Source organism: Halictus rubicundus, chromosome 1 (genome assembly GCF_050948215.1).
Source record: "Halictus rubicundus isolate RS-2024b chromosome 1, iyHalRubi1_principal, whole genome shotgun sequence".
In the NCBI taxonomy this organism is placed as follows: domain Eukaryota; kingdom Metazoa; phylum Arthropoda; class Insecta; order Hymenoptera; family Halictidae; genus Halictus; species Halictus rubicundus.
Genome location: NC_135149.1, coordinates 18,216,503 through 18,232,265, shown reverse-complemented (window position 1 = coordinate 18,232,265; position 15,763 = coordinate 18,216,503). Strand labels below are relative to the sequence as shown.

General features: G+C 46.5%; 1 protein-coding gene across 5 annotated transcripts in view; it reads right to left on the bottom strand.

The window, feature by feature from the left end:
• Dll (homeotic protein distal-less) overlaps nt 1–9,815 on the bottom strand; it is a 135,364-nt gene extending 125,549 nt beyond the window's left edge. Inside the window, exon 1 of one of the 5 annotated variants that reach the window (XM_076791979.1) lies at nt 7,921–9,815. In XM_076791979.1, coding sequence (XP_076648094.1) covers nt 7,921–8,419 — 499 coding nt within the window. In that variant the 5' untranslated portion in view covers nt 8,420–9,815. The remainder of the gene's footprint in view (nt 1–7,920) is intronic. The other 4 variants (XM_076791974.1, XM_076791968.1, XM_076791992.1 and 1 more) reach the window with 4 other exon arrangements.
• Nucleotides 9,816–15,763: the final 5,948 nt, after the last annotated feature.

Genomic DNA, 15,763 nt, shown 5'->3' with positions numbered 1-15,763 from the left:
AATCTTGTGTCGCGCGAGCAAACGAGTCTCCGTGTAATAATTAATTATTAACGATACAGAGTACAATCGAAACACGATAAACACGAATTAACCGCGCTACCAAACGAATCTCGTGCCCGATATCGTCCTCGTTTGTTCTCGCGAGGTTAAACACTGATGCACTCGCGGCTCCCGTCGATAAACAATAATTCATTGTTCTGGTGCCGTGCGCAAACAAAAGTTAACCCTTTGCACTCGAAGCCATTTTAACTCCAAAGTGAAACATTTCTTCTGACCTAGAACATTGCCCTTCTATACATTTTTTTTCATGTTATACATACGAAAATGGTGCAACTTACTCGAACAATACCGAAATCGTTAGTAATTTATTAAATACAAACAAATTTAATAATGTATAAAATATTTGGAATAATGATACAGCAATTTTTAGTGATGTCTTATAAGCACCGTTCAAGTGTTAATATTCTCTTTAGGAAAATTCTTCGCAACAGTGTGAGCGTTAAAAGGTTATACCGGATGTATTTTGAATAAATTTGGAAGAATTTAAAAAAAATTTTTTTCGAAGAAACATTCGAGTTTGACAGTTTAGCAGAAACTGCATTGATTTTTGAACATGTACTTCAAGTGGCAGATAACACCTATTGGAGCGTAAAGTAGAATTATAAGAGAATAGCTCACGAATAACTGAAAACTGACACGATCGAAATAAATACGAGCATTTCGCATGTTTCAAAATAACTACCCCTGTCACTTAGCCCTCGTGCGTTCCCCTCCCCAGACTAGGAGGTGAGCCCATTTTCTGTCTCAAAATACTGTATAATACTGAATTGCTCACTGCTACTGTTGAAAGATATGTCTCGTTAAAATGTAAAGTTATAAATGAGATACGATTTGTTGATTCCACGTGCATACCGTTATCCTAGAATGTTCTATACATAGCAATTTCCAACGTACAAATATGACTAATAAAACTGTTGGTTCAATGGTCTCCGTTCCCACTTTTCCAAATTGATGTACAGCGAGCGAAGAAAAGCGAGCAACGTCTCGAGAACTCGTTTACCAACGAATCTGAGCGAATCGTCGCCGGTATCGGCATCGATCACCGAGGACAATCACGTTTCGATTATTCGGAAGACAGCCCCGAGATCGGTGTTGAAGGTGTTGCGCCACAATGTCGGCGTTTCACCGGGACCCTCGAGCGAAATTTTCTAGCAATCCGGTTTTCTCGCGGGGACGTTCTTACTTGTCGCGCGGGAGCGCGCGCGGTCGTCTAATGGTTTATGAAAACCGAGCACGAAGAAATTGTTATCCTAACGAGAGAAAATGACCTATAATCTGCCAGCGTGCGCGAGCGAGCGGCCTCTTTCTTCGAACGCGTCGGGGAAAGAAAAAAAAAAGGAAATACACACGATCATTACGATCGCAACCCTTCTTGGTTTGCGCGCGCGCGGGTGCTCAGTTCGACGATCACAATCACCGGTATTATTTCCCGATGCTCGTGCATTCGTAACTTTTCGAATCGCGAGCTTATCGGACGAAAAAGGGAGAAGAGGAAGAAGAAGAAGAAGAAGAAGAAGAAGAAACTAAACGACAAACAAAATAGAAGAAAATTACCGGTACCGAGACGATCGTTACATGATTCCGCGGGGGATGCACACGTTCACTGAGAGTATCTGGGGGATGAACCCTTTTTTTCCGGTTCATCCGGAATTATTCGTTTCCTAGTAATTTCGACAAGGTCCAAGATTACCTATAACCGGCGCGCTTGCGGTTTCAACCCTGCTCGAACGGGGGTGGAACGTCGTCGTCGTCGGGCCTTTCATAATGTACACACGTTGTACGCAGAGCCGGGTCGCAGGTGGAAACATTGAAGAACGCCCGTTTATTATTAATTTACCGAAGCGATGGGGGTTCCGGGACTGTGGCAAGAACGAATCCCGTGATCCTCGTCGTATCCGCGAGGATTCTTCCACAGGCAATCGAGAATTCGCTAGCTCTGGGTGTATTATCTGTAATAGGTTGTTACATATGAATTGTCCGGTTTTCGAATGCAACTGTTATGAAGCGATCAAGAAATACTACCCCTGGCAGAAAATGTTTGATCAAGATCATCGATACGATTCTTGCATTATTTAAGCGTATGTTAAACATGGGAAACGGTACCTTCATCAAATAATATACATAGCACTTTTTAACATTTTTAAGAATGATGGTAACAATAGACGTTGCCACAAGAGCATTCTGAACATTTTCGGGTGATTAAAACCTCCCTTAAATTGGTGTCGCTGGTTCTATACATTATAAGATAACAAATATAATTCGTTTTTCTTCCGTATCGAAAATGTAAATAAACACAACAATTAGTAGTAGTACTAATTAGTAGTACTATAAACTGCAAGTTTATTATTCTGCCATTTTAAGGTACAAACCCTTAATAATGTTCTCGTTGTCAAATAGCAAGATTATTGTAGATTTTTATGTTCTCGGGAGATCATTAGACTGCGTATCTTTACGCAATTGTGGCTTGTGGAAATTTTCAAGAAATTCTATGATATAAAATTCGAGAAAATTTAATACGATTTTCATTTGTTTTTGATCTACAAAGGCTGTTCCCATGAAAAATAGGATTTTATTTCATTGCACTTTCTTCAAATCTGTCTATAAGATATATATCCATAGTCTAGTGATCACAGATTAATTTACAGTTGAGGCATAAAAATATGCGTTAAAACAAAGTGTTATTATGATAAGTATCGTAAAAAATGTTAGTTATTGACACGAGCGTTAAACAATGTGAAGAAAGAAAAATATTGACGATTTACGCGTCAAGATATGGTGGTAAATGAATGTTCGTCGACACTAGGCAAAACTCGAAAATGGAGATTGCAAATCAAGAACGTGAACGACGAGGGCATTTCCCGAAAGTAGCACAATATTGAAGTCTACCGAGGGAAGAAAAGAATCGAGCATTCGCTAGCTCTGGACATCGACGGATGTAATTGCCGTTTCAACGAACTCTTCTAATTAATGCTCGCAACCCCTCTCGCGGACATTCTTCTCCCCCGACGACGTGCAATTTCACCGCGAGTTAAATATGTCGGCCGCACGTTAATTCTCCGTGTTTCACTCTGTTCTGCGACCTCCTATTTATTATTATTCATTTTCGTGAACTGTATAATTTCCCCAGCCTTGTTCTTTACGCTTTACACTCGACGCTTTCGATTAATCGCGTTCTTCGTTGTGTTTCACGTGCAAACGTTTCGAGTTAACAATGAGCGCGATTTCGTTCGCGAACGGTGGGAAAGGATCGTTGATTAGGCGAGTTCGAAAACATTTCAGAATTGAATGCGATGCAATTAAAATTAATGTAACAATAGTCGGAATGTCCAGAGACGCCCGCTAAGGACGACTGATTCACATTCTGCGCGCTTAACGAGGTAATACACCGTTCAAATTTACACGCAGATGCTCGGTAATTCGTTTAACCAGTGAACTCGCCAATTTTTTCATCACAAATCGCATGAGCGCACGCTTTATGGCCTGCAAAAGCGATTTGACGCTTTGTGGCCTGCAAAATGGCGCCTGGAGGATAGCCGAACCTTTGCCACAACGAAATTGACGGCTTCATCGAACAGTTTTCACTCAAAAACTATTAGACAATTAATATTCACACTACTCCGAAAAATATCAACTCAGCTAAAATCACGCTTTAACACTTTATCCACCGGAAACCGGAACTGTATAAACCGGAAGAATGTTTTTTCTATCGTCGTTGTTTAGAGCAAACGTAGACACACAATGCGAATCACAGTAAAAAGATTAATAGGATTTTCAATAATTCTGCTGCGCCAAAGGGGAGTTTAAAAATCTTGTTTCACACAATAATCTCAAACGAAATGATCAGATTATACTGTATAAAAAAAACTCCTTAGCCATGGACCTTCAAAAATCATGAAATAAGGTAGACAACGTGTCAGAGTTTTATCTCCCAGTTAAGAAACTAGATTTCCTCGTTCACTTTCGAGCGGTGGGAGCAAGAAGGTCGAGCACTGTTCATTGTCCAAATAGCTTCTCTTTCAATCGCCTTTCTGTGCCCAACAATGGGCTACAACCTTCCGCCGAGAACAAGAAGCAGAAACGAAAGCCTTCGTAGAACAAATTCATTTCTTATTGAATGTTCCCGATCAAACAGCACAAGTAGTTCCCTAGCCTAGACGAATGGACACGACGGATCCCGGAGAAGAAGCGGGCGCATGAACGAGATTCTTCGTGTACAAACATTCCCGATCAATCGGATGGTCACGGTTAGTCGATCGATAATCCACATCGACCAGGAAGCCGGCGACACAAAACAGAAGGTGACCGTTAACGAGAAACGCAATTAGCTGACTGGCGATTTCACGCGCTCGGCAGAAAAGTCGCGATCGAGTCGTGCTAATGCGATTCCAGATGGGCGACAGCGTGGCGAAAAAGGAGGAAGAGGACGACGACGACGACGACGACGATGAAGAAGAAGAAGAAGAGGAGGAGAAGGATGAGGAGGAGGAGGAGAAGGCGGCTGAGAGAAAAGAACAGTTGCGTATCTGGACGGTCTCTGAATATATCCAGAAGCGCCTCTCCTCGAGAACGCGGCGCGAAGCCCGGCCGGAGCCCGCGACTATTCCCATTCAGCCCCCGGAGGCTTTTTGTTTCGTTCGTTAGCCGCTTTGCGGGACTTTTTCGGGGTCCCAAGAGGATTCTCTTTCCTAGTCGTATATCTTATTCCGCTCTCTGCTCGGCGTTATTGTGCCCATCCGGCGCGCGGCGGGCCGACGACCGCACCGCTACCTGCTACTCTAGATTCCCGAGCTCTTCCGTTTTCGTTCCCTTTTTTCGGGACGCGCGCTCTTCTTCTCGCCGCGGCCGAATCAGCATACAGGTTTACGACTACGATTTGGCGCCTGCCTGTGACGAATGGCCCCGACGGGACACCTCGGCGACCGCTCGCCCGCTTTCGGCCCCCGCAGGAACGATCTGCATTCTGACACCCGCTACCGGGCCGTTTCTGTTATTCGATTAAGCGGGCTCCGTATTTCCAGCGAAACAAATGCGGACGGACGCTTAGACCTTGCGGAATTGGCGCAGTCACTGTACTATTAGCATTGATGGGATTCTACGGGACGTCTTGGACCTGAGACGAGCGATCCGCATTTTAATGCCGTTTCTGTTGTTCGATCAGCGAGCTTGGTTCTCGCAGAAAATCAAACTCGGATTCAAGCTTGAACTTCGTTGTGTTGGCACAGTCTCGCTCATTGAGATGGGAATTATTAGCATTGTTGGGATTGCTATGGACGTATTACGTCCGAGAAGGGCCATCTGCATTTTGACAGCCGATAACGGGACCGTTTCTGTTTTTCCATTCGCGAGCTGGCTCTCTTAGCAAATCAAACGCGGATTCAAGCTTGAACCTTGTTGAATCGGCACCGACTCACTAAGGAGTGAGACAACTCAAGACTCAACTTGAGCCAACTCAATAGAGATGGGAATTATTTGCATTGTTGGGATCGCTGTGGACGTATTACGTCCGAGAAAGGCCATCTGCATTTTGACACCCGATAACGGGTCATTGTCGATGTCTGAACTTTGAAGAATTGATACAGTCACTGAAACTGTTGCCACTGATGCGATTTTAGTGGACAGCTTGGCAATGGCACCCACTACCGTGCCGTTCTTGCTAACTAGACTACCAAGCTGGGACGTGCAAATCGGTGTCGAAACATTGTAGAATCGGTACGGTCAGTCACTGAAGTGTTTACTATTAGCACTGAATTTGAGCGAACCTGGCCCTGAAGAGAATGATCTTCATTTTGGCTACAGGCCCATTTTTCTGTTACTTTCCGAGCTTGATACTTTTGACGAAAGAAACTTGAGATCGATGCCTACAGTTTTTAGAATTGGTTCGGTCACTGAATTGAAGATTATTAGCACTGTTGAGGTTTTAATACTGGAATTGATGCAGTCACCGGAGATTATCGACACTGTTGGGATTTTGGCACTTGTTACCGTTTAATTTTACGTCACTCGATCACTAATCTCGATCACTTTTAGCGAAGAGAGTGTCCCAATTCCTTGGAACTTATACAATACATTCGCTGAAATGTCGGCACCGTGCAATATGCGCGTTCAATTCGAGCAGGCTTATGGTGCAGAATTCTTTGTTATTTATTAATCAAAGGTGTCGGCTTTGATGATGATTATTAGCACTTGCTACCGGTCAATTTCTCGATCACTCGATCAGCGAATTTCTTACTTTTAGAACGCGAATCGATGTTTGGACTTAACACCGTTAAGTGTGCCCGAGTTTGGAGCAGGTTTAAGGTACGGAATTCTTGGCTATTTATTGAACTGAAATGTTGATAGTACCTATTGAGGATTATTAAATTTTCCGTTGCTCGATCAGTAAACTTGATACTTTTAGCGTAAAAGACGTAAATCGATGTCTGATCTTTGGAATTGTTATCGTTCACTGAAGCGGAGACGATATGTATTACGTTACAAAAGATGAAGCAACACAAGAAACTAATAAATAATGTTTAGTACGTGTTTTGAACTACGTTATAATTCATCCTTCGCGTATAATTTTAAAACACATTAACTTTTGACACCGAAGTCCAAGTGCACAGCGGTGCAAGCGTGTTCAGAGTAGTTCGGCTGCACGTCCATTGAAAGACTAATATTTTGAAGCAAAACGACACTATGGACATTTTCTGTATAAATAATTTCTTTGTTATATATGTATAGACAGTGTGTGTCTTTTGAAGCCCACATTAAACCTTCTGCCATCTGATTTCACCGCTTTGGCGAGATCGTGAAAACAGATTAAACCGCTATAATCGACAACCGGAGTAAATCGAGCTGCACTCTTTTCCAGCAAGTCGACTGCTAATCTCCACTGATTATCAACATTTTCGATACCCTACTTCGTAACATCGACAATCCAGCTGCTAACAATTTCTATTGGCGAATTGCAGAAAATTCAGGAAACTTCCACAAAGACGAGCTATCTATCCCATTAACACAAAAAGGTTTCTATCACAAAATCAAAGAGGAACAAACACAACTAAAAATTGCGACTGGACGACAGACAAATCAACTTCACAATTTTCAAAGTACTCTCAAGGATTCACCACACGCTGAGTATACTAAGGGCTGGCACGACGGCGCGCCCTACTCGCTACACTTATTTCTAACTTATACCCGAAGAGCGCACGGTGAATAGCCGCAAATCCGCCGTCTAAAAACACGCGTACAAGGCATTCCGAACAAAACACGTCCAAAAGATACGTCTGTGTGTCCATCGTTTCGAGGGTGGAAGACCCGTCGGAGAACGGCACGCTAATCTGGCCCGTGTGCTCTTCAACGGGTCCAGGTCCCGTGAAATCGCTCGAACACAGCCTCCGTTCGCGCGTGAAACATCCGTACCGTACGTGTTCAACCTATCGATTCATGCTGTCGTCGGGAATAGGAGTTGGCAGCGATCGCTTTGGATCATTTTGGAGCACATTTGGAGGATCGTGTGCGCTTGGTCCGAAACATTAAAGGACGGTGTTCGAGCACAGCCATGAAGGAAAAAGCATTCGCATTTTTTTTTTACTGGTGAAAAAGTCAGAAGTACCGGGCATCGACTGATAATGAAACGAGGGACGAAGGACGCCAACGAAGGGACATTAAGGGCCTGAAGTTTCGGAGGGACTCTAGCTCTGTGCCAACTCCTGGTCCGACACGCGCGTCAAAGTCCGCCGAACGAGGAGGTTCGTTACGAAATCGGCGCGGCGGTAACGGAAGCGGTGATCCAGCGGTTTCCAGGGAACAAGGACGGCCGATCTGGGTTAACTATCGTCTATTATAAAAGTAGGAATAAAAAAGGCTGCGAATACATACAGTTGGGGTACTCACCGTCCTTGGGCGGCGAGGGGCATTGGGGCGCGTACGATCCCAGGTGATATCCGTAGGCGTTGTGCTGGTGCATGGGCGCGAACGGATATCCGGCTAGCGCGGACCTAGGACTGGGGAATCCTGCCTCTGCGTGTTGCTGGTTCCCGCTGCCGGGTCCGGACGTTTGGTGTCCGAGCGCGCCGACCTGATGCGAGAACTGATGGGCACCGGGCACATTGTGTCCACCGGGGTAACCGCCACGCAAACTCGCCGGATTGTACAGGTTGTTGTGCTGTAGCTCGATGAACGCGGACTTGCCGCTCTGGGATACAGGGGTGCTGGACGCGGTGCTGTCCCCGCCATTGCCACCGGGTGGTCCAGGTGTCACCGAACCGAGCCCGGTGTGATGAAGATGCTGCTCCATGTCGGAGCCGCCGCCGCCGGCGCCAGCGCCGCCTCCACCGCCGTTACCACCGCCAGCGGATGGTCCACCGCCTCCCGACATGCTGTTCGGGGTCGGGGTACTAGACGGACAGGGGTCGCCCGCCCCGAATGGGCTCCCCAGGTCCGTGAAGTTGAGCGTCGTCGTGCTGCCCGGACGCTCCACCTTAGTCGCGACGTCGATGCCGCCGCCACAGCCCACAGTTCGAGCGGACAAACTCGCCGACGACGTCGTCGCCGCCGCCGACAAGCGGACACCGTACGGCGCACGAATCTTGGGGCCTCTATGGGTTACCAAAGTCGACCACCACTTTGGAGCGGATCGCCTACCACCTCGGGGACCTCGATGATCCTGCGGCGGTTCGATGCATCGAACAACGACCGACTCTCTTCCCAGACGGTGTTTACTGTCCACACTCGCGTCACTGTATCACGATGCTTGTGAGATTATTGTCACCGAGCAAACAGTCACCTTGTGTTATCCACTGTACCCGATGGAGCGAGTTCGAGTTTGGTCGGGTGTCTTCACAAATACACTTTCTTTCACCCGCGATGATCCAGAGTGAAACACGCACACGGCTGTGGATCTAGGTTCGGTCGCCACTCTACTCGATATACCAGATTTAGTTACGACAACGAGTTCATCCTGGATCGTTTCACTGCGCGACGGCCTCGACGATGGTAGAACGTCGCGTCACGTCGCGTCGCGTCGCGTCGCGCGCGCGGTACGCCGAGGATCTTTGGATCACCACTACTACCGTTTCCGATCGCGGCACTGACCGAAAAATCAACCCCGCGGTCACGGGTCGACCGGAAACCGAAGGACGTCGGGTCCCGGATGGAAACGGGTCGTCGGTCCAGCTTCTCCGACGGGAACCGGTAATCTGCCGACCCCGCTGCTCTCCCGTGACAGCACACTCGCGCGACACAGCTCCTCCGCTCTCCTGATTTAATTGTATACGTCGCCGACGACGACGATGATGATGATGACACTGGCGTGCGCGCGCGCGCACACACGCTCTCGCTCGACCAGCCAGCAAATGCGTTTTCCACGCGGGTCGCGGTGATTACTCGCCGTGGAGCATCCTCGCGCGTCGCCCGGACGTGGTGTCGACGAGAGAAACGACGACGGCCGCGACGATGCCGCGCGCCACGGATCCGAGTAGGGAGGAAGAAGAGGAAGAAGAAGAAGAAGAGAAGAAGAAGAAGACAACGACGACGACGACGACGACGACGACCACGACGAAGAAGAGAGAAAAGCACACACGCGCGCCTGGCCCAGTAACTGCAGTGCACACCGCGCGGCGCGGACCGGTATAATGATACATAATGAAGCCGGAGCCTCTCCCCGGAGCCCGGTGCACCGTTTCCGAAAGTCGCCGCGGTGGCGCCACTCAAGGACACGCCCCGATCGCCCGTTACCGCCGACCGCTATTGGCTCGGACCCCCTCCCCTCACCGCGCCTTGCTGACGTCAAGCGAGCCTGTTGGCTGCGCGGAGGCCATTATGGTGGACGATGGGGCCGTGCCGGTGCCGAGCCACGCCCACCGATGCCCGACGCCCTCGGGGCAACGGCGTTCGCGGAGGTGTTCTCTCTACCTGTCCGAGGTCCCTTTTCGTTCGTCGTGCGCGCACCTAGCCGCCACTACTCCCGACACAGACTCCGTCGGGGGTATAGCTCGACAAGAAACCCAGAGGCCACGCTCCCGGTTTGCTTCTATGCATGGAGCGCGCAGTTTCGCCCATCCTCGAGACCACGGGCCTCCTCTATCGACCGCGAGATTCGACGGGAATCGAGGGTTCAGGGCTCGGTGACATCTGGAACGCGAGTGCAGCCCTGGAACGTTTTGTTGCGCTCCGAAATTCTCGATGCCCCGACACCCTACCCTCTGTGAAACCCAGCCCGTACCGTCTTCACCGCTACGAGAAAGTATTAGAATCTGTTTCCCTTCGGGAAATATGGGGATGAAAATTCGAACCCGTGAGACAATTTTTCATAGGAGATATTTTAGAAAATTTCTGTTTGTGAGATCGTGGTTCTCAAGCACGGTGTTCTTCAGGCACGTTGCAGCCTGCGAGACGACACGTGTAACAATTTTCATTATCTCAGAGAATTTCTGTTTACGAGGTCCTGGTTTCGGAGCGCAGTTCCAGCGTTCGTATCGGAGAGAATGCTCCGAGGCCGCGAAATGCAAGAATGCGCTTTTCGTCATGTTTTTGCTCGGCTAGGCCACCGTTCGAAGAAAACGTCACTTACTCGAGGCACTCGCATACAAATAAGGAATTAAGAACATGCATCGTAATAAAAGACGCTCGAACGTCGCCGTGACAGTTTGACAACAGACGACGTCCTTGGCTCCGCCCATTAACCCACCGCGAAAGGAGTGGACCGCTGGCAGATGGAGGTGGAGCAGCTCGTACGACACGTTTTTCCGTTCTCACGTAGGTACACGCAACGTCGCCGCTAATCCCTCGGATTCATTCCTCGGGAAGCTATTTTTCCCTGTAAGGGTCTCACAAGCTCTCCATCAATCTCCCCTTCGCAACGCGGTCGTCACTAGACTGTGGATTTCTTTGCAAAATAAAAACTGTCTGAATCTGTAGCAAGAAACAAGGGTCGCTTAGGAATCTCATTCTTTAATCAACCTCCTATTTCTCTTTTATTTTTCTAATCCTTGAAATTGCTCATTTCTGTATTAAAAAAAAAAAAAACATCTATCCATCACTGTTGACGGAATGTCAATCGAATCGATTCAGACAATTGCTACCACCCCCGACAAAAATTCAACATTCAACTATCGACTTCAGATTACATAAACATCGTCGAGAAAACAAATTAACTGAACGATTCTTAACTTCCCGGAAAGAACAATTAAACGTGCTTCCAGGTATCGGGACCATTTCTATTCAAATGAAGACAACCTTGTTGCTTCTTTCTTTTTAATTCGAAGTAAAGATACGCTCTAGATCGAACGCGTGAATAATTTATCAAACCGATCGGAGCTCGGTGCATAAAAATCCCATAAAACCGCTGTTCCTTTGATCCTACAAAGTCTCGCATTCCTCTCGTCGCTGCCTATTTTCAAGGTACATCGAAAATTGCATACCGCGAATAGGTGTAACGCGAGCTGTGACCCAAATTTTCTTCGAAAAAGATGCCAATCTCGCGAGAGGTCGCATTATAGGTAATAGAATTTTTTATCGAGCCAATTTCTGCTCGGGGCAGAGGCTATAGAAGCCGGTAGCTCCGCCGAGGGAGAGAAAAACAGAGAGAGAGAGAGAGAGAGAGAGAGAGAGAGAGAGGGAGAGAGAGAGAAAAAAAATACGCTCGTGGTACACGTCGAGGGAATTTCGCAACGCGACAGGTCTTTTCGCTGATCCTATCGGCGAGCTGTGCACGGCAGAGACAGGTGAAGGCGCGGAATAGGATCGGGATCTCTTTCGCGAGCAATCCGAAGCATGGCTGCTCGCCCACGAGCCGCCTTTGTCTACCAATATACAATTAATCCGATGCAAATTTCCCCGGCAATTTCACGGACTACGTCAAATCGCTTCTGCGCTCGCTTCGCTCCGTGACCCCTTCGAACATGCGAGCGAACAGGCTCGAAATTTCGCGGTCGTTCCGCGGAAAGGGCTGCAATGTTGCCATTCTACAGGGTGAAACTACATTCTCCAAACGTATTACCCTAATTAATGCACAGTATGTTCCTTTGTTGCTAGTATTTTATTACCACTAGATTTGCTGGACCCGACAAAATGACGCGGATTTCGAATTCTTTAAAATTCTCGGATCTCAAAAATAGTACAAGTCAATGTTTGCCTGTTTGATTTAACACCACGTCTCAAGGGATCAATTAAATAAAATAACTGCGATATAATCTTAACGTGGCTTGTATATAAGACAAAAATCCTTCGATGTTATTCTGCTTTACAGAATTTTTGATTTTTGAATTTTTGAGATTGATCACATTTATTTATTCAAACGCATTGCGATGTCTCGATAAATGTGGTCCTATTATTTTTAAAAAGGCAGTATTGAAATACATGGAAATGATCTTGCCTAGAAAAAGGAGAGGAAATGTTAATACCAGGAATCCGATAAAAGTAATGATGCTCAAATGATAAAGACAACGAAAGGATGAAGTAAAGACAGATTTTAAAAGCTCCACAGGATGCTGCCGCTAAAGAAATTGCTCGTGTAATTTTGCATATAAAATAATAATAGATAGACTTCCTTTCTCAATAGATTTAATAGATTTATAATTATATAAGAATATTTTAAAATCCATCCTCGGTTTTTACTGTTTCGTACTCCTCCCTTTCTGTTACTCGTTTTTGCCATAAATGCATAAATTCTGCGTTCTAGCAATGAAGAGTTGCCAAACATGGTGGCTTGCGTGCGTACTCCTGTTAGGTCAGCTAATTAAATATTATTGTAATAAATGCGAGCGTTGAAAAACGGACCGGCATTAGGTGCCATTATTCTGTGAAATCGTAAACCACGATTGAAAAAGATTTACGACGGTAAATGTGATATTTGATATTTAATAGCTACTTCAGATCGCTGGTCCAACTTGCGTTTTTGAAAAACGCTTAGCGAGATGCATGGTAGACTGCCGTACGGTGCGGTCGAAAAATTGTTTCCTAACAATTTCTTTGTGTGCTCTGCATTTCTTGTCACGCAAGATACATTTGTACAGTCTTTTTAACAAGTCTTTAGAAGAACAATTAGAAAGATGCTTTTACAGGAAATTATTGAATAAATTTATTGATTGGGGTGTAGAGTGTACTACAAATTTTGCACAATCAAAATAAATGGTGCCTTGTCGTTCTTGTGGAGCAAATAAAATGCACTTTTGGTAGCTCTAGTGTTGAACGATCTGTTATACGGAGGTTTGCTGTAGCTAGAATTTTAGGATAATAGGAGACACTTTTCTCCCTTTTTTTATTCCATACAGCCCTCGCGATTCATCGATTTTCCATGGATCTCTGGAGTGCAAATTTTGGCGCGCTCCGTGTATCGGTGAAATTGCAATTTTCACGCCGCCTTCAAATATTTAACAAGCGGAGCATTGTCGTCGACAGTCGGCGGTCGGATGCGCGTTATTGGCTCCGGTTACGTGGCTGGCTTAAAGCTGGCAAAATCAGAGCGACAGAATCGCCTAATTAAATCGAAAGTCGGGTGGAACTCGAGTGGGAAACGACGTGCTCCTGGCCGCCGCCGCTCGCTTTATCTGATCGCTCCTAATCGTCTTCCCAGAATTCACTCGATTTTTTCTCCGTTTTATATCGTTCTCTCCCAATCGCCATTTTTCTTCGTCGTTCTATTCCCTCAGCTCATTGTTTACTCCTGCTCTAGAATTTACCCAACCGCGTAATTGACAAACGATGATTTTAATTAACGAAAGAGAGAGAGAGAGAGAGAGAGAGAGAGAGAGAGAGAGAAAGAAGGACAGAGAGGGAGAGAGAGAGAGAGAAAGAGAGAGAGTGAGAGCGAAATTCACGAGGAATCGGGAGCAGAAAGCTGTTCGCGAGACAGAAACTAGCGGGGACATTTCTTCGGCCGAATGATAATTACGCCTAATCAGTCGCCGAGCACGATTACCGGCTCGGCCACGGGTATCGTCTCCAATGATACTAGTTACCGGGATAATACCCCGTTCATTAACATTGCATCACGTTCCACCGGCGCACACCTACTCGATACTTCAATTACACGAATATTTATCCCCGATACTGTCGTCTAGCCACGTGAGATTAATTGCACTACGACGGACAATAGATGCGTACTGGAAATTACTTTCCATGTAAACAACGCCGTTCCCCCCTTTGTCTAACATTCGAAACCGTTCCTAACTTATCTCCGATTCTCTTACTATTAATTTCTCAATGATGGAATTGCATCCCCATTTATTTATCTTGCAATTTAGCCTGACAATGCTTGTACGGACACGGTGAATTAATGTTAGCTGGTTCTTATCGCAATTCGTACAGTTGTATTCGTACGCTTGGTTTGTTGAACGGTAATTAGTTGCAACACTGAGAATTTTGGAAAAACGTAAGGACATTAGAATGGAATGTGATACTAGATTTGTTTAGCGATTTCGGGGAAAAGACGAGGATATTAAAATACTGCAGATTTACTGAACTTTGTGTTTTACGGATTTTACCAATTGCAACCAAATAACGGGTCACTAAAAAATCCAAAAAAGCAAAGTAATTTATACATGGAATAAAATTTGAAAAATTGAGATAATACTAATTGTAAGAATTTCATACATTAAATTCTGTACAGCGAATAAATCACGGCCACGATTCGCATTTAATTCTGAGCGAACGACCGAGTCTCGGATCTCTGGGAGACGAAGCGCTGAAAAATTCCATAAAACCAAATTTCTAGAAGAAAATAAAAATAGAAAAATTGAGATCTCTCGCAATAGTTGTAAGAATTGTTCCGTCCTCCTCGCGTCGTATAGATTGCAACTGCAACGAATAAATTAGCGCGAAGATGCGGAATTTAATTCAGAACAAATAACCGCGTCAGTCGCCTACGAGAGACGGTGCGCTGAAAGTGTTAAAGAGGCCTTTATGAGGTCCGGCATGATTTTTATCAGTGGGTCAGAGGCTCGAGGACACCGGGCCCCGTGGAACGGCAGCGTGCCCCGACGGATGAAACCGGATGCAAAAATAAACCGGTGTACTGCCGGCGGTGTAGTACTTAAAATCGAATTTTTCTACGTCTCCCGGAGAAAATCACTTCCCTCTTGGTAATACGGGGGTACCTGAGCGCCCTCAGGTACGGCACTAGGCCAAAAGAGCGTGGCACGCTCTTACAGCGCGAAATTACATTGGGGGGCTAATTGCACGGCGGCGGTAGCGCAAACACGTGTCATCAGTTGACCACCACCACCAACCACCATCACCACCACCACCATCACCACCACCACCGCCGCCGCCGCCGCCACCGCCACCATCGGGCATCGGTATGGCCATCACCATGCAATGCCCATGGTAGGTAGCTGCGCGCGGTCGGTTGTGTACGGTGAATTACGTAATTGAGGTAAATGGCGGCTATCCAGAGTGCGGGGAACTGTGCTAAATAAAATGCCATTCAATTAGGCGACGAGAGGACCCGCGTCGGCGTTGCTGCTTCACCGCTGACTGTGACCAGCCACCGCAGAACTTTCCTAAAGCCGATAGGTCCTCCCGTCCACCATGAAACTTTCTACTTTAAAAAGATCTCTCCCTCTCTCCTTCCCCTTCCCCCCCCCCCTCTTTCTCTCTCTCTCTCTCTTCTATACTCCCCCGCAAGTCCTCCCACTCTCACCTCCCAACGTCGCCCAACGTTCGTCTCTTCGTAAGAATCGACGGATAATTGGAGACCTCATCAGCACGCCTTTTACCTTGT